General features: G+C 41.7%; 1 protein-coding gene across 1 annotated transcript; it reads right to left on the bottom strand.

The window, feature by feature from the left end:
- Nucleotides 1–13,031: 13,031 nt before the first annotated feature.
- On the bottom strand, nt 13,032–16,893 carry LOC124696617 (ABC transporter G family member 3-like). The gene is made up of 11 exons (XM_047229324.1): nt 16,452–16,893; nt 16,268–16,347; nt 15,810–16,096; nt 15,393–15,564; nt 14,850–14,963; nt 14,603–14,731; nt 14,241–14,432; nt 14,048–14,134; nt 13,557–13,829; nt 13,368–13,475; nt 13,032–13,295 (listed from the first exon to the last, which is right to left on the bottom strand). The coding sequence occupies exons 1-11, from the start codon at nt 16,891–16,893 to the stop codon at nt 13,035–13,037; spliced, it is 2,145 nt and encodes a 714-aa protein (XP_047085280.1). The 3' UTR covers nt 13,032–13,034.
- Between the last annotated feature and the right edge of the window lie 1,414 nt (nt 16,894–18,307).

An 18,307-nucleotide genomic window follows, 5' to 3' on the forward strand; every position in this document is an offset into this window, starting at 1 on the left:
CCAGGGAGGTGAAAAAAATTATGCATTCCTTCTCGGCCGCATTGATCTTGTTGGTCGTTGATATACATTTTATCGTTCTTGGTGGGCGTTGATGCATTTTGTTGGGCGCTGATGCTTTTGTTGGTTGCCGACGCTGATGTTCCATTGCGGGAGAGGGGAAACTACTTTTTGAAGTCAGTATATCATGCTCTAATGAGCCGCAACAATTATTTAACTCTAGACGAAGGGGCGATCACATAATCTTCATCGACAAAAAAGGATGTGGTCTACTATCTGAAAACTGAATGTCATATATGCCAATGATTAGGGTTATTTGGTGGAGGGTATTGCGTGGTATATCTTAGTTGCTGAAAGTATCCTGAAGCAGTGAAGCATAGACATATAGCTTAGCTAGACTGATGCGAAATATGCCTTGGAGCGGATGAAGACTTGATGCATGCTTAATTGCATGTAATCATGCCAAGAGGTTTTGGGATGAGGCTGAGAAATGGTTTTGTGTTTTCAATGCCAAGATTCCACCCTCACAACGTGGTCAAGAGATATTCTCTGTGATCAAAGATTTTCGGAGACAGATCGAGCAAAAATCATTACCACTATGTAGGGATCTAGAATTCGAGGAACAACTTGACATATGACGAAGGAAGCCCTTGTCGTGTTTTCCATATCTAAGAAGCATACATCGATTCTATCAGGTCATGGATGGAGACCTCCTGAAGACGATGCCACCAAGATAAACACTGATACAGGTCTTTCACTAGAAGCTCAAAAGGCTAGAGTTAGAGGAGTCGCAAGATCTTCATCCGCTACCTTTTTAGGAGCAAGAGTGGTGGCGGAGACAGACTGCCTAGAGGTTGTTGACCTCTAGAAATCTCGTCACGGTCTTGTTCTACCGGAGACCAATTCTACTACTTGATATAGGAGAGCTTGCTTTGAATTTTAGTTCTTTTACTATTCAATATGTATCCTGCCTATCTTCCTGCCAAGTTTGCTTGCACATTGGATGGGAAGGACAACTGGCTGGATTGTATCCCTGACTTTCTAGCTGTTAGTGTTCTTGCTATCGATCTGGTGTTTTTTTTTGTAATCAATACCACATATTTATAATAAATATTACATGATAGAGATACACGAGCTTATTTCAATTGTTACAAAATAAATTATTAAAGAAACAAACAAATCTTGAAGGTCTTCAAACTCTTTCTTATTCAATGACACAATCATGTACTTTTCTGAAAGCAGCTGATGATAAACACCAGACCATAGACGTGTGAATACCAACGAAGGTTCTCCCATAATTTTAATTCGAGCCGCAATGTCAAGGCTACGTGCACGTGTGCAACCATTATAATATTCAAGCAACATCGGCAAAAGTACCAACACCAATATGCTAGAGAAAAATAATCGAACAGCTTGGTCAGAGTCATTGGAGAGTCGCGAATACGAATCACCATTGTCGAGGACGTAGCAGCCGGGATAAATGTTGCAAGGACAATTTTCCTCGCGGCAACCTTGAGAAAAGATCTAAAATTGATCCGCCAAAGCAAGATCTAAAGACACATACCTAGAGAATTGTAATCTTCCAACACCACCATTGACATCGTGAAGAAGATCTCGTCGTCGAACGCTTATTACAAACGATGTCATCTTCACTAAGGTGGAGATCAAGAAGAAGACATCTATTAATCTATAATCTAATCTATGAAAATACTACTTTAATCAAAAAATTCATGCCTAGATCGAGTTTCCCACCCCTCCTAACGCTGGCAAGGCTGACTAGAGGAGGGGGAACCGATCTACCCCTCCATGCATAGAACATGTAGCAACCCTAAAACAACCTAAACACGTGGCAAGCAACCAGCAAAGTGAAACTTTGCCGCGAGACGGAATTTGGGCTGCGCGCGCGCGCAAATTCCGCGCACTCCAAACAGACCGTCGATTGCCCATACCATAACCTAGTCCCCGCATCTCGCGGCCTCCTACGCCCAGGCAATGCCCCCGCCGACGCTGGTACCCATAGCCGCAACCCCGTCCGCCGCCGGCTCCCCAACCACCGCAGATCTACACACTTCGCCACCTATCCTCGCGAAGAACCTAGTAAACGCCCTCCTCCTCCTCCTCCTCCTCCTCCTCCTCCTCCTCCTCCTCCCCCTTCCAGATTCTCTGCGATTTTGCTCAGGTTCTTTTTTCTTCCGCACGGATCAGTTTGTGCCTAGTATTTTAGTTCTAGGTGTACGGCTCTAGGTAGGATTACTTCTCTTAGTAGGCTATATGTGGCGGAGTTAGGATCTTCCAAAACTTAGGGCTAAAAGTCTAAAAGGAGCTACCTTGAGTCGAAGGTTGGGGATATATGCTGTTACCAATCTAAAATTAGAAAAATTACTACCAAAGACCAAACGTGCAACTAGTAATTTTGTCAAGCCTAGGGCTGTAGAATCAGTTGCCCCATGCCTATATCCGCCCCTGGATTATGGCACATGGTGTTTCCCAGGTGGTCGTTGAGCTTGAGCCTGACTAGATAATTCTGATTATGTTTTGGTTCATGAATTACACTTGACGAGGTTAGATTTCAGTAATTAAATCTAATTAGATAGATTAATGTTATTTCAATTGGGTAGCATTGGATAGAAAAAATAATCGTTTCATGGTTTAAGATTGTGAGCTCCTACTGTTCTATCTTCTGTGTATTATGGCTACCTTTAATTCTCTCCTCAACATCCGTGCCTATTGTGGCAGGTGTTAAGATTGTTGACATATGAATTGCAACATGATGGCATAATGGTGGTTTGATTAACTGACTAGATCTCCGCAAACTGCTCTGTCAAAAGCAGAAAGAAAGCTGGTTTTAGATCATTGTCAGTAAATGTTGTTAATGTGATATATATATAAAAGCTGAAGGTTAGCATTATTTTTCCTACTCATACTTATATGGTGGTCGCACTCCTTTTAGAGCCTTACTCGTCTTAGCCAAGACAAGTTCAACCATAGAAGCAAGCTACTGTATCTACTACAGCCCCCGGTAAATGAAAGCATCAAAGCGAATTAATTTGACATACATAACTAAACTATGTTTTACATCGTTTTGTGGTTCGGCAGCGTAGCATGAGCGTCTTACTAGGATGCTTAAAAGATCATATCGCACTTTGTTTGTCAATTTTAAAAGTGCATTCCCATCAGTTTCACTTCATATACTTGGATTCGATATATTTGTGGTTCTTATCTTATGATTCTTCATTTGTGAATTTGCAGGTCCTTGGTAGTGGCTGTGAAGTAATTTTCTGCTCAGGTTCGTGCTATTTTTTGCACTTCCTTGTCTGGATAGGCGCAATACACTGGAAAATCCTTTTTCCAGCTAAGTTTGTTTGGACCCTTGTATACCGACACTTTCTGCCCTTCTTGGTTTGCAGCCGACATTGTTAGCTTGAAGCTAACTTGCTGGTAAAGCTGTGAGCCTGAGACATCCAAATACTGTTCCACTTCCCTAGAGCAATCATAGAGCCCAAGCCTTCCTACCTTGGCGGTAAGCCTTTTACTTCTCTCAGATGATCTGAAGTATTTGCTGATCACATATCTTTGAATTGGTTGCTGTGTGATATATATGGTATTTATTGTTCTACTTAGGTGACTCATAAGTGGTGCTTATTTTATCCAAAGCTAATGCTAAGCACATGCTTATCGAATTTAAATACTTCATAAATATATTATAAAGGTGCATCATGGATAAAATGTGGTTGTCTCAGTTGCTTCTGATAATGTGGTGCAGTATTTGCAGCAACATTCTTATTTTGCTAGCTGTATTGATATAGTATTTTTTTTCTAGTGCGTGAGTGGGAATAGCATATAATGCTGGTGCACTCAGTGTATTCTCCAGGATTTCCCATGTTTTGATTTTTGTTAGTGAATTCAGAGCCTGCCATTGACTTCGTTGCTGTGTGATTTAACGAACTGAAGGCAGTTGTGGTTTCCTTTCCTTTTTGCAAACTCATACTCTGCTGTAAAATTTCTTCTGAGGGAATAGGCCGTGACGTGTGCATTCTGCTTTCAGTTTTCTGACTAGCTCAACATGTCTGAAGAAGAGCAACGAGGTTGGATGCACAGTGGGTGGAGTGAACATGGACGTCATTCTGCCGAGTGGGTGCGGAACACAGATGCATTTCTCGATCGCGCTTTCCAGATTATGCCTAACGCCAACCAGCTGGGTGTGAAGTGCCCATGCGCCCAGTGCTGCAACAGAATTATGCACAACCGACCACTGGTGAGATCCCACCTTTTGGAATGGGGTTTCATGCTATGCTATACTAGATGGACCGAACATGGAGAGCCTCCTGTTGCTAGTTCGACCAGAACAGAGGAGCCCCTTCACAGTAAAACTGAACTCCCATGTCTATCGTTCGTTCAACAAATGATGGAACTTAAATCAAAATTCAAGTTTTCAGATGAATGTGTTGACGACCTCCTGGCTATAGTGTGTGATGCGGCCCCAGAGGGTCATAAAGTGCCTGCAAATGTGCAAGAGTGCAAGAAGTTGCTGGGTCACCTTGAAACACCAAGTATCAAGACTGATGAGACTGAGGGGGAGAGCTCAAAGAGAAAACGCGGTCATATACCTCGAAAGTGATGCGGTACGTCTGCTGGTATTTACTGTTCTATCTATTTGATTTACTGTTCAGATGCTCCCTCATGCCTATAATATGATGCGCATAATTTTTCGTGCAAGTTAAACTTTGCAAAGTTTGATAAAAAAATATAGGAAATAATACAAATATTTACGATACCAAATGCATATAATATGAAAATATATATCATGAAAATTATAATAATATTTATTAGACAGTGTATATATTAATGTTTTTTCAATATACATGGTTAAACTTTATAAAATTTGACTTTGACCAAACTTTATATGCAACATATTTTGAGCAGGAGGGAGCATCTAACAGTATCTTTTTTTGCAGCTGGGTGGCTGAAGGATTGTCTGGTGGTGGCTTCGTTGCAATTGATCTTGGTATTGGATGTTCCCACCAAAGACGACCAGTTCCATTATGAGATATGTTTAATGTTGACTGTTGAGTGTCCTAGTACTTTTGTTGATCAATTCGATGTGAATGGATTGGAGCTCTAAGTGCTAGTTAACACATTGATGATGTCTGAGCTCCAGGTTACTATGTAGAGACACCTACCATGAGTCTTTTGATGATGTATTAGCTCTTAAATTCTTGTTAACGCATGTTATGAATACTCTTAAGTACTAAATGACTTTTAGTGTTCAGTATGTCCGAGTGATTCATCACATGCCCTATACCTGAAACAAGTGCCTTCAGGCAATAGACACCTAATGGATGGCACCAGTTATCTAGTTCTAACTAGGATATGACACCACAGACCACAGTTAGTACACTCTGCTATGGACACATGATACAAATAAAGCCATATAAACAAAGGGAGGGCTACATTATTATTCCCCTCTTACTTACAATGCTCATTCATAAATAGAACTACCGAGGATACTTTGCTGATTGAACAAACTCTTCTTCCATACTGTATTGTCATCTTGATTCTTTTGTATTCGGAAAGCATGTAGAAGTTAGGACGCTCTTTCCAGCACCATTCTCATGTGATGCCTCCTCCACCACATTACATAAGACTTGGATGCTTGAAGACCTTCCAGTGTCAACTCGACACTTCTCATTGTTGGATGATCCTTTCGTTAATTTCATGCATGCCAATGCAAGCTTAGCCACGTCTTCCACTACTTTTCCTAATTTTGTGTCCACAACTTGTGGATCTAGTATAAGAGGCAAGTTTCCTTTTGCAAACAAGGCAGCAAAATGTCCAACAAGGCCGTCACCTTCCGAAGAAAAATATGAGAATGCATTTTTTTTCTAGTTAGCAGGTTCTATAAGCATGACACTGAAGCTGTAAACATCACTTTTTTCCGTGATCCTCCCCGTGGAGAGGTACATAGGGTCCAAATATCCTCTTGTGCCTTGCACCATTGTTGTTAAACCTGATTTATCAACGAGAACGTATCTTGATCAAGGTTTAAAATAACGCGCTATTTCTCCGCTAATACCACGCAATAGCATATTTGGAGGGTCTACGCTAAATTTTAGTAATTTTGCTCGCTATGGCTATTTATGAAATAGCATGATATATCGTGCAAAAACTTCATAGCGTTAGCGCGCTATTTTTTCAATCTAAGTTGCTTTCACTTTTTCGTGGTGATGAACTGCAATATGTTGGTTCCTCTTCTAGAATAGAACTTAATATCGCTAATGTTGATGATTCTTAATAAATAATTTATACTATGTTGTTGCCTTGTGAAATACTGATGTTAGCCTTCTAAAAAATTGGAGATCTATTTGTTGTATGTGGTTATGTATGTATGATTCAGTCATTTTTGGACTAAATATCCAACTTTTTTAGCGAAATCCTTTATTTTTAGACTATATTTGATGTTTTTTTTTAAAACGCTATTTTAAATATAGCACGCAATTAGCACGATATAGCGTCCATAGCGTTTGAAGGAGGCCGACGTTATTTCATTTAGCACGCTATTTTAAACCTTGATCTTGATGCTCCAAAGTCTGCTACCTTTGCTACTAGAGTATCATCCAATAGTACGGTAGCAGACTTGATATATCTACGTATAATAGGTATTGATACTATATTACTATCATGTGAAGATAGGCCATTGACTTGGTTGTCTAAGTTTCTATCTGCATATATCTGCAACCGATCATCCCATGACAATGCATTTGGTTCATTGATGTGCAAATGATCGTAAAGGGTTCCATTGGATATGAGCTCATAGACCAACATCGAGACTTCTGTTTCAAGACAATAACCATAGTTTGACAACACTTCTATCGTTGATTTGTGATAGGATAGCAACCTCATTGATGAACTCATCAATCTCCTTTTGAATCATTTTTTTGGTTTCTTGATGGCAACGACATGGAGGTCCGATAAAATCCCTTTGTAGACCGTACCATGCCCCCACCACCAAGCTCACAAGTTTTATCAAAAAAAAAATTGCACCCTTTTCTAGCTCTTCCAAGGTTATAATCATTCTATCTGCAATGTCAGCCCGCCCACAATTTTGCACAAGGAACTTACGCTTCAACATTTGTTTTCTTTGATGCCTAAGCTTCCTTGTCAAGAGGAATGCTAGGGGAAGTACAATAATAGCTCATGTCCCACTACCAACTCCTATTCCAACGATCAAACCTGAAAATATGCACACAATGTTTTTGTTGATGAAGAAGTTTAGGGCAAGTTATATGACAATGTTTCCTATCCGAGGAGTGTTAAGTATAAAAATATTGTGTTTATCACAGTAGTTCTATAAAAGAGATATAAGTTAAAATTGTTTTTTTGTTAAGAGAGTGGATTTTGTACGCACGCGCATGGGTGTGGGAGTGTTCTATACCATCGATTTATTCCTCAAGATTCTGAGTATAAGATAGATATAAGTCGAAATTGTTTTTCTTAATGCCAAAGTTTAGGGCAAGTTATTTGACAATGTTTCCCACCTGAGGAGTGATGAGTATAAAAGTCCTATATTTGTCATAGTAGTTCTATAAAAAAAAATGCATTGACATTGTTTTTGTTAATGCCAAATTCTAGGGCAAGTTATATGACAATGTTTCCCATCCGATGAGTGTTGAGTATAAAAATCTTTTGTTTATCACAATAGTTCTATAAAAAAAATATAAGCTGAGATTTTTTTTTGGTAATGCCAAAGTTTAGGGCAAGTTATATGACAACTTTTCCCATCCGATGAGTGCTGAGTATAAGAGTCTTATGTTTATCATAGTACTGTAAAAGAGATAAACATTGAATTTATTTTCAATGCTGAAATTTAGGGCAAGTTATATGACAATGTTTCCCATCCGAGGAGTGCTGAGTATAAGAATCTTTTGTTTATCACAGTATTTCTGTAAAGGGCAAGTTATTTGACAATGTTTCTGTCCGAGGAGTGTTGAGTATAAGAATCTTATGTTGAGCATAGTAGTTATGTAGAAAGGATATGGGTTGAAAGCATGTTTATGTGAAGTAATTAGTTGATTGAATTGATGAGTAAAGTTAAAAGTTTTTCTAGCACATGAGATCCAGCAATCCCTCTATATATAAGAAGAAATTCAACAATCATATTTATGAGTTTTAAAAAATTGAAAACAATCATGGACTTTGCCCGTGATATATCCTAAAAGCATGCAAAATCACCATGCGATTTTATTATTATTATGGGCTACACAAAATAAAAAAAGTCGGATATATTTTTACTCACTTTTGAATATTGCAATGATATGCACAGCCAATAAATGGGCATTGAAGTGTCTCTAAGACATAAGCGATAATATCATTCTACACAAAAGGTATCATGGAGCATTGTTAGAGGAGTTGAGTTATATAATCAAGCATATTAATTGTTATTTCAATTAGTAGCATTGGATAGCTGAGGCCAATTGCAGTCTGAAAATATGGGCCAACCACATCTTTCATTTTGCTGCCCAAGTGAAACTTAGCCGCGAGATGGCGCGAGACGTTTTGAGCTGGGCGCGCGCGCTAATTTCACTCACCCTCCATAAAAGCTCTATCGGCATCTCCTTTCCCCAATGTCGATGACCTAGGCACCTAGCATTCACGCCACCGTCCCTGCCTTCCGCCGCGCCGCTGCCTCCAGCAAGCCCCCGCCGACGCTGATACTTGCCCCAACTCTGTCGCCGCTGCCTCCTCCGACCACCGCGAGTAGACACGCTTCGCCACCTCTCCTCGCCAAGAGCCTAGTTAACTCCCTCCTCCAGATTTTCTGCGATTTTGCCCAGGTTCCTTTTCTTCCTCACAGATCTGTATTTTCGTTTTGGGTTTACCGCTCTAGAATCCAGATAGGAAGTATTTCTCTCGGCAGGTTATGTGGTGGAGTTAGGATCTTCCAAACCCTAGGGCCAAATGAGCTAGGTTGAGTAGAAGACTCCATTTTTTGCAGATTCGAAGCTTGGGGCCATGCCGTTATGAACCGAAAATTAGACAAAAGAGCTTCTTTAGCTTTAGTTGCCCCATGCCTATATCCGCCCCTGGGTTATGGCACGGGTGATTCCCGGGTGGTGGTTGAGCCTGACTAGATAGTTCTGTGTGTCTGATTATGTTTCCGTTCATGAAGTACCCATGGCGAGGTTAGATCTGAGTCCTGCGTCGTTAGAGTTTGTAGAGGAGCTGAGTTTTAATGTTATTCAGTTGGGTAGCATTTGATAGAAAAAAAAAAGTGTCATAGTTTTAAGCATGTGAGCTCCTACCGTTCTCTCTGTATCATGGTTACCGTTTATTCTCTCCTCCACATCCATGCCTATCATGACAGGTGTCTAGATTGTTGACATGTGCATAATTCTACCACATTTTTGTACTCCTTTCTTTGAAGTAAGGTAATATAAAACTGTATTCATCACTAACATCGCATAATGATGGTGCGATTGACTACTAGATCTCTGCAAATTGCTCTGTCAAAAGAGAAAAAACTGGTTTTTAGATCATTGTCAGTAAACTATTGTTTATGTGCTATATGAAATCTAAAGGTAAGCATTATCTTTTTTCTGCTACTTATACTTAGTTGGGGTCGTCCGTTCACTCTTTTTCAAGCCTTGCTCATCTACTACTGCCCCCGGTAAATGAAAGCATCAAAATGAATGAATTTGATATATAACTAAACCATGTTTCACATCATTTTTTTTTGTCATAGCGTAGCATGGGTATCTTACCAGTATGCTTAAAAGATCTAATCACATTATGTTTGTCAAATTTAAATTGCACTCACATCAGTTTTACTTCATATACTTGGATCGGATGTATTTGTGGCTCTAATGCATCCTTCATTTGTGAACTTGCAGGTCCATGGTAGTGGCTGTGAAGTAATTTTCTGCTCAGGTTTGTGCTTTTTATACATGTATTATTTGGTACAATATTTGATCAGGCAAGCATCTACAAGAGGCTTTTACCTATTTTTTGCACTTTCTTGTCTGGATAGGTGTTGTGCATTAGAAAATCCTTTTTCGAGCCAAGTTTGTTTGGACCCTTGTATACTGACAGCACCTGCCCTTCTTGGTTTGCAGCCAACATTGTTAGCTACTAGCTAACTTGCTAGTAAGCTCTGAGCCCGAGACATCCAAATATTTTTCCACTTCTCTGGAGCAATCATAGAGCCCAAGCCTTCCTACTTTGGGGTAAGCTTGTTCTCTCAGATGATCTGAAGTGTTCGCTGCTCTCATATCTTTGAACTAGTTGCTGTGTGATATATAAGGTTTTAATTTGTCTATTTGTGTGACTTATGAGTGGTGCTTCCTTTATTCAAAAGCGAATGCTAATCACACGCTTATCGAATTTGAATACTTCAGAAGTATAATAGTAGTATTAAGGGTGCCGGGTGCATCATGGATAAAATGTCAGTTGTCTCAGTTGCTTCTTTCTGCAAAGCTCTACTACTGTGGTGTAGTGTTTGCAGCAACAATCTCGTTTTAGCTAGATGCAATGATGTATTATTTTTCTAGTGCATGACTGGAGATAATATATCATGGTGTTACAAAGATATTGTCTGGGACCTCCCTTGTTTTGCTTTTTTAGAAACCTGCCATTGATTTCATTGCTATGTGATTTAACAAACTGAAGATAGTTGGTTGTTTCCTTTCATTTTTGCAATCTTATACTCTTCTGAAAAATCTCTTTTGGGGAAATTGACTGTGACGTGTGCATTCTGGTTTCAGTTTTCTGACTAGCTCAACATGTCTGAGGAAGAGCAACGTGGTTGGATGCAGTGGGTGGAGCGAACATGGGCGCCATTCTGCCGAGTGGGTGCGCAACACAGATGCATTTCTCGATCGCGCTTTCCAGATTATGCCTAACGCCAACCAGCTAGGTGTGAAGTGCCCATGTGACGAGTGCTGCAACAGAATTATGCACAAGCGACCGCTGGTGAGATCCCACCTTTTGAAATGGGGTTTCATGCTAGGCTATACTAGATGGACTGAACATGGAGAGCCTCCTGCAGTTCGTTCTACCAGAACAGAGGAGCCCCTTCATAGTCAAACTGAAGTCTCGCGTATATCCACCGTTAAAGAATTGATGGAATTTAAATCAAAATTCAAGATTTCAGATGAATCATTTGATCACCTGCTGGATATAATATGTAAAACCCTCCCAAAGGGTCATAAAATGCCTGCAAATGTGCATGAGTGCAAGAAATATTTGAGTGACCTTGAAACACCAAGTTCCAAGACTGAGGGGGGGAGCTCGAAGAGAAAAAGGCGGTCTTAAATACTAAGTACGTCTACTGACATCTACTGTTCAACCTATTTGATTTACTGTTGAATTATCTAACAGCATCGGGTTTTGCAGCAGGGTAGCTGAAGGAGTGTCTGGTGGTGGCTTCGTTGCAACTGATCCTTGGTGTTTGAGGTTTCCACCTAAGCTTGGGTAGTTCCATTATGAGATATGTTTAATGTTGAATTCGCCTGTAGTATGTTGATCAACTTGGTGTGAGGGGTTCGAGCTCTCAAGTGCTAGTTAACTTGCTGATGATTTCTGAGCTCCAGGTTACTAATTAGAGGCACTTACCATGATGCTTTTGATGATGTATTAGCTCTGAAGTGCTGGTTAATGAATTTGATCAATACTCTCCGTTGCTAAATAATTTCACGTGCTGAGTGATTCATCACATGCTCCCTGTAATCGATACGAGGGGAACTAGTTGTATGCGACCCCTTGTTTGACGTTTTAGGATATGCTAGTAGCCGGCTTACAGAATTTTCAAGAATATGTCTTGGAAATATGTATCATTTTCATAGGTAGAAAAATGCCAGATGGTCAGTCAGCGCCCAAAGGGTTAAGGTTGCTGCTTTTTTTTTTTTCCGAAATGGGTTAAGGTTAAGTCAGCGCCCAAAGGGTTAAGGTTAAGGTTGCTGCTGAATGTTCTTACTTACACACGGCCTCAAACTCTACCGAAGTGAACTACTCTCATGATCGATATTTGTGACCTTGTCAATGCCGTTGTGGCAAGCTGCTATTTCGTTGGTCACTATTGCTACTCATTCCATCTTTGTTTGCCGGTGAGAGCGGCAAAGCTTCCGTCAGTTGATTTTTGGGATGGAATGTTTGCTACTGTTTGTTTGTTTATCCAGAGGAGAAGGCTCTATGGCCATGGGTTCATGATTTCTTATTGATGACTAGGGTATATGTACATGGTGTATGGTGAATATATGAGCATGTTTGGAGGCATCCCCCTCCTACGGATCTAGGCAATAGACATCGAATGGATGGCACCAGTTCTCCAATTATAATACTCCCCGTAATCTGACAGTAGTGTTTGATACCTTGATCAACTCCTCCAAAATGTGCTCTAAAGTACTAGTTAACACATTGATGTTTTCTGGGTTTGAGGTTACTAATTAGAGAAACCTACGTACCATGAGGCATTTGATGTTATATGAGCTCGGTCTTTGCTTCAGAGACTTTAAAAATGCAAGAACAGGAAAGGCGCATTATTGCAGTGTGAAGGCCACTAATTCTACAGAAGTTCATATCCACTAATATTTGTTTGACTCCGTGTCATCCTACATTTTGATACAAGCAGGAACAAAGGAAGAAAAAGATGTTGGAAGTGAATGTTAGGTTTCCTATGAAGTCTAGTGCACAAGATTTCTCAGAAAATATTCCCATGGGATTTAATCCTATGAATCAAACAACCACCATAGGAAACATTTGTAAGCTTGAATTCAGGAAAATTCCTAGGAAAATCCTTCAAATCAAAGGGTCCCTTAAGTGCTCTGTGCTCACAGCTAAGGCATTTGATGAATACTCTTCAATACTAAACGGTTTCACGTGTTCAGTATTTATCTGTGTTACACATAACTGTCCTTCTAGTAATCCAGTTCTTCTTTCTTCTTTCCATGCCTACCTACGAAGGAATCAAAGGTGCATACATACATGCATATGGAATAGCCAAACATCACCCCCCCCCCCCCCCAAAAAAAAGAACTTCTAACGGCTCATTTTGGAGCTGCACCAGTATGGATGGTAGGCCAACTCACTCTGCCAAGCCTCACATGTCTCCTTACATCTAGACGGAGCAAGACGTACAGGACGACGCGGTACCCGACCGCCATCAGGAGCAGAACGAGGAGGTTCACCCACTTGGCGCCTGTCGACGACGAGATGTCATACGAGCCTCGGACGGCCTGCACTCCAGGGATCGTCCTTGTTGCGCCGACCGCGAACGACGTACCGACATACTCGTTCTCGACCAAGCCCTGCAGCATTGCTCGTTAGCATGCCAGATCATGCGGACACCAGACGACCCAAGAAGAACATAAGCTACTTACCTGGACAGCATAAGTGTGGAGCGACATGTAGGACAGCGGGTAGTTCCACACGGGAGAAGGTATTGCTTCTCGGATCCGGAAATATCCAGCCACCAGCATCATGATAACCTGAATCAGTTTGTCATGGTTACTTAATGTTGATCCATTCAATATTGGCCTACTTGAAAGAAGAGAAGGATGTGAACTTACATATAAGCAAATGAGGGTTAAGGTGCACTTATAAGTTTCAAGCCAGATGTACGCGACAATCATCATAAGCGCTTCATTCGCCAGCAGGCACATGAAGATGGTGATTATGAAGTACATTAGGAAGTTGAACTCATTCCTGAGGCCTATCAGAAAGTAGAAAACCAACGAGGACGAGATGGACAGCAGAAATAGGAAAGGGATGCTCGATAGGAAGTGGCCTAGTAGGAAAACCGATGTCCCAGAATGCTGATTTGCATCCTCATGGGAATATATCTGCATAGGAGGAAACACTATGTTAGTATATTATGCATCATACTTGATATTTTATATGGTTTTGGTGTTTAATGTTTTTCGAAACAACATATTCTACATTGAATTTGAGTACATCATTCAGCGATAAACTACAATTGCATTGGTGGAAAAAATAAGAACTATTCAGAAGGCAGTGGCCACAATGTTGCAATTCCATTTTAAAGACTTAAAAAACTGACCTTGACTTCATCGATATGAGCAGGTACTCCACAAACACTTAGAAGGATGACAAACGAAACAAACACAAAAATTGAAGAAACCCGAACCTGTCAAAACAAAGCAATCTCAAGCATCAAGTCATAGATTTAGTAAAATTGCTCGAAAAATAAAAACAGGCAGTAAGTTGAAACGTTATAAGGCAGTTGTACTAACCACTACAGATGACAATGAATGGCCAATGTTGATAAACATTGTGCCGATTGACAGGGCAAGAAGCATATACAAGACAAGTCTGCTCCAGAAGTACTTCCAGTCTCTTGACATGATTATCAATGATCTCCAAGTGAGAATCCCAACTCTTGCTGCATCACTAGCTCTGCCTTTAGCTTTCAAGTAATGACCTTCCTGCATCACAACATGTAGAAAAAAAATGAGAGGCTTGATAGATGTAAAGCCATGCTTTTTGAAGGGACATGTATATGCAACAAGTTTTATGAGGGTAGTATATGCAATATGCAAATAACAATTTAACATGGATTTCTCAGATATTATTCAAGGGTGTAGGACAGTAATACCTTCTCAGTCAATTTCGCAATCATTGATTCAACAGACGCAGATTCAGCCGATGATTTGTAAGTTGCTTCTAGTGTCCGGATTGCCACAGCAGTATCCATGCTCACTGATGAGAAATCCCCTTGATCATCCTGTAAATAGCTACAGAGGTTTTAATCTCTTACAATAAAGGTACATATCTCCATGGAGTTGAGTATAAAGACTGAAGGAAAAAATCAAAATTTATGTTACAGTAAAATCAAAAGATACCTGCAGATTTTTGCACATGGCTATGATTCTGTCGAAGTCGGTATTGATTGCCCGCAAGAAGTGGTCGGTTGGACTTTGCATGATTGGACATGGAAACCCAGCGTTTGAGAAGTGCTACAATAGAAAAAAGCCAAGTAAGAAGAGTACAGAAAGCCATACAATGAGGTATTGAAAAAACAGGGTCATCAACAGCAGGAAGAAAGAAAGTGACTATAGGACAATTGAACATGAGTGCTATATAATACGGATCATATAAGAAAGTAGAAACTGCTCTCATTAATATATAGTTTTTTTATGGAATATCTTGTGCCAATACTACTTTCCGTGGGCTTATTAGTTTGTATCAATGCAACTTGGACACAGACATCGGTGATTCAGTGAAATTAAGCAAATAGCATCTCACTCAATTAGCATATCATGTTATTTGAAAGTAGCTTAGATGACCCTTGCATGTAACTAAAAACATTCAGGAAGTTAAATCTGTCCACGTAATTGGATACCATCGTTTCACTAAAGTAATAAATAAAAGATTAGCCTATTCACCTGCAGGCAAGCCAGTGTTTCGCCAAAAAAGAGGGTATTCCCGTTTGAAAGCAAGCAAATCCGATCGAAAAGTCCAAAAACTTCGGTGCTGCTTTGATACATTGTGAAGATGACAGTGCACCCTGTGCTTGCAAGTTTCTTCAGCGTTACCATCAAGAGGAGTGCAGAAACACTGCATCAAAAGAAACAAAAGAGAAGTCACATAAATGCAAGTGCTTTAATCTACAGGTATTGCTATACCATGGGAAAAAAATCTTGTGACAAGACTGCACTAATGCCATACTATGCCATGCTTAGTAGACCGAAATATAAGCTTAAACATATACTTTTCCTCACTAGCAGACACATGAGCAGCAGGTACTATTTTTCAGTAAGAATCTGAAGAGGTAAATATAACTATAAAGAGGAGAAACAAACCTGTCAAGGTGATACAGAGGCTCGTCGATAAACAAAACATGCGGCCTCATCACAAGCTCTCTCGCAATGCTGACCCGCCGCCTCTCACCAGTCGGAAGCCTCTTCGCAAAGCAATGCCCACCAATGAGTTTGTCAGCGTAGTCACCCAGCGACATGGCCGCAATTGCGTCGTCCACGGCGGCCTTCTTCGAAGAGAAGACGTCAGGAAGCTGCAAGAGCGCCGAGTAGTACAACATCTCCCGTACTGTGAGAGACTCGATTAGCACATCATCCCGATCGACATACCCCTACAAAGTGCTCCAACAACAGTAGCGCATCAGTTTTCAGCAATGTAAACACATGAAAAACTGATGAAAGCCATCACTGACGAAGTGTGATATATGTGCTAAAGCACCAAGCAATGACATTTGGCCGATATGATGGGCAATAAATCACAGTAGCGTTGAGGAAGAGCTTACGTATGATCCATATGGTAAGGGTGACTTGACGCCATTGATGAAAACCTCACCATACATCCGCTCGGCGCCGCGTAGCCTCCCTGAGTGAGTGGAGTGAGTGAGTGAGCGAGCGTGTGAGAGCTATCAATTAATATTCAGTGACAGAAGCTCGAGCTGAATCAATCAGTAGGAGTGGGTAACCTACCTGCGATGGCTCTGAGGAGGGTAGATTTGCCGGAGCGGGCGGGGCCCATGACGACGGTGAGCGTCCCGGGCAGCGCGTAGCCGCTTGAGCCCTTCACGACGCGGCCGGAGCAGTAGCGGCGCCCGCCATCCCGGACGGAGACGGTAAGCTCCTTCCAGACGAGGGCGGCGCCGGCCACCTTCCTCTCCCTGAAGGCGGGGGCGGGAGGCTCGGGGAGGGAGGGGGATGGTGACGGGTAGGAGCTGCTGGCGAGGGAGGCGGAGGTGAGGGTGTGGGGACCGGCGGCGGTGATGTCGTCCCCCCAGTCCGGGGAGTCCTCGAAGGAGATTGGCCGGCCAGGCCTGGGGAAGTAGTACCTGCGCCCGGCAGCCGCGGCGGCGGAGGGGCTGCCCGCGGAGGACGAGGAGCTGCGGTACTGGTCCGACGACGACGGCGCCTCCATTGTCGCGCGAACCAAGGATTAATCGGCTCCCGGCCGGCGAACAAGATAGCGAGAGAGAGTGGATAGGTGAGAGACTGTGGGAGCTGAAACTTTGCTCCGCTCTGCTCTGTCTCTAGGACGCCGGCGCCATTGCCGCTGTGGCTTTTTCCGCTTTTGGTGGTTTCTTTTTCTTTGTCTAAAGGAAAGAAACGATTTTTCTTGAGCTTTAGGAGCTGCTTTAATGGAGTGCTGCTGCTGCTCTCCCCGGAAGAGAAAGATGCTGAGCTGCAGCGGCAGAGCAGAGTGGGAACGAGAGGGGATGGCTCACTTCGCATACACACGGAAGCCCAGCTTGCCTAGGGACTCGAGCAGAAGAGGAGTACTGTAGCGTCGTCACGAGTAACGAGGAAGACGACGAGTCGACGATGGACAGACAGGCTAGCTCGCAGAAAACAAAAACAATTAAGAATATAGTTCCTGATTAGTACTATACTACTAGTAGTAATAACAAAGAATTTCGTTAGACTAAGTAACAGAGCAAAGAATTTATCTCCAAATGTCCAAACCACTGTTGTAAAATAGACAGACATGGGGGGTGGCAAAAAGAGAAAGGATCGAACAAACGAGCCTTCTTTTTTCTCCACCCCTTCCTTCAGATACAAGCTAGTTGGAGATTCCAGCTACTGGCAAGTTAGCAATTCTTCTTGGGAATGACTTTTACATGTACTGGTTACTACTACTACTCATGTTTGCAGTTTCATACCATGAACTACTACTCCCCGTGCACCCAACACCAATGATGCCATGCATTTCCTCCTGAAGGACACAACTCACATTGATGCTGCCTGCATCAGTTTCACTTCAACGTCGTTGATGGCTATGCTCTGTAATCTGTGTTGGCCAATCTCTTCAAGATACTATAGTACTAGGTCACGTGTGCTCGAACAACAAGACAACCCTTGAGTACCAATATCAGTCAATATTTAAAGCTTACCTGATCCTTCTGGATTCAGACAAACATTGTAATAAACTGTAGGATCAGCTAGATTCAATCAAGTTTAGTAAATAATCAGCCACATGTGTGCGGCGCAGATCTCCATGACACACACATGTGTGCAGTACGTTTCATCCGTGCTCCAACAGCCAGCGGATCAAGTCTTATTAACTTACTATATAAGCATTGCATTGCAAGGTGTGCTAAGACCAAAAGGTCAAAGTGTGTCATTTGGCCTCTGGTCCGCTCCGCCTCGGGTAGCCTCCTGGGTTTTGGAGACGTCGCGAACCGTGCCCTCTCGTCGGCGAGGAAGGTTTCGCTTCTTCGTTTAGTTTATTTTCGGTGTCTTCTTCGAGATGTTGAGAGGTGATAAAACAACGGCTACTTTCTGAATCAAAATAAGTTTCTCCCCGTGCTATCCTCACTCTGGTGGTGCATCTA

Source organism: Lolium rigidum, chromosome 3, assembly GCF_022539505.1.
Source record: "Lolium rigidum isolate FL_2022 chromosome 3, APGP_CSIRO_Lrig_0.1, whole genome shotgun sequence".
NCBI classification, from domain to species: domain Eukaryota; kingdom Viridiplantae; phylum Streptophyta; class Magnoliopsida; order Poales; family Poaceae; genus Lolium; species Lolium rigidum.

Excerpts from the sequence above, each read along its gene's own strand:
- LOC124696617 (XM_047229324.1), bottom strand. The coding sequence starts at position 16,893 with ATGGAGGCGCCGTCGTCGTCGGACCAGTACCGCAGCTCCTCGTCCTCC. Across the intron at positions 16,348-16,451 it reads CCTCCTCAGAGCCATCGCAG|GGAGGCTACGCGGCGCCGAG; the intron begins GTAGGTTACCCA and ends CCACTCACTCAG. Across the intron at positions 15,565-15,809 it reads CCTCTGTATCACCTTGACAG|TGTTTCTGCACTCCTCTTGA; the intron begins GTTTGTTTCTCC and ends CTTTTGATGCAG.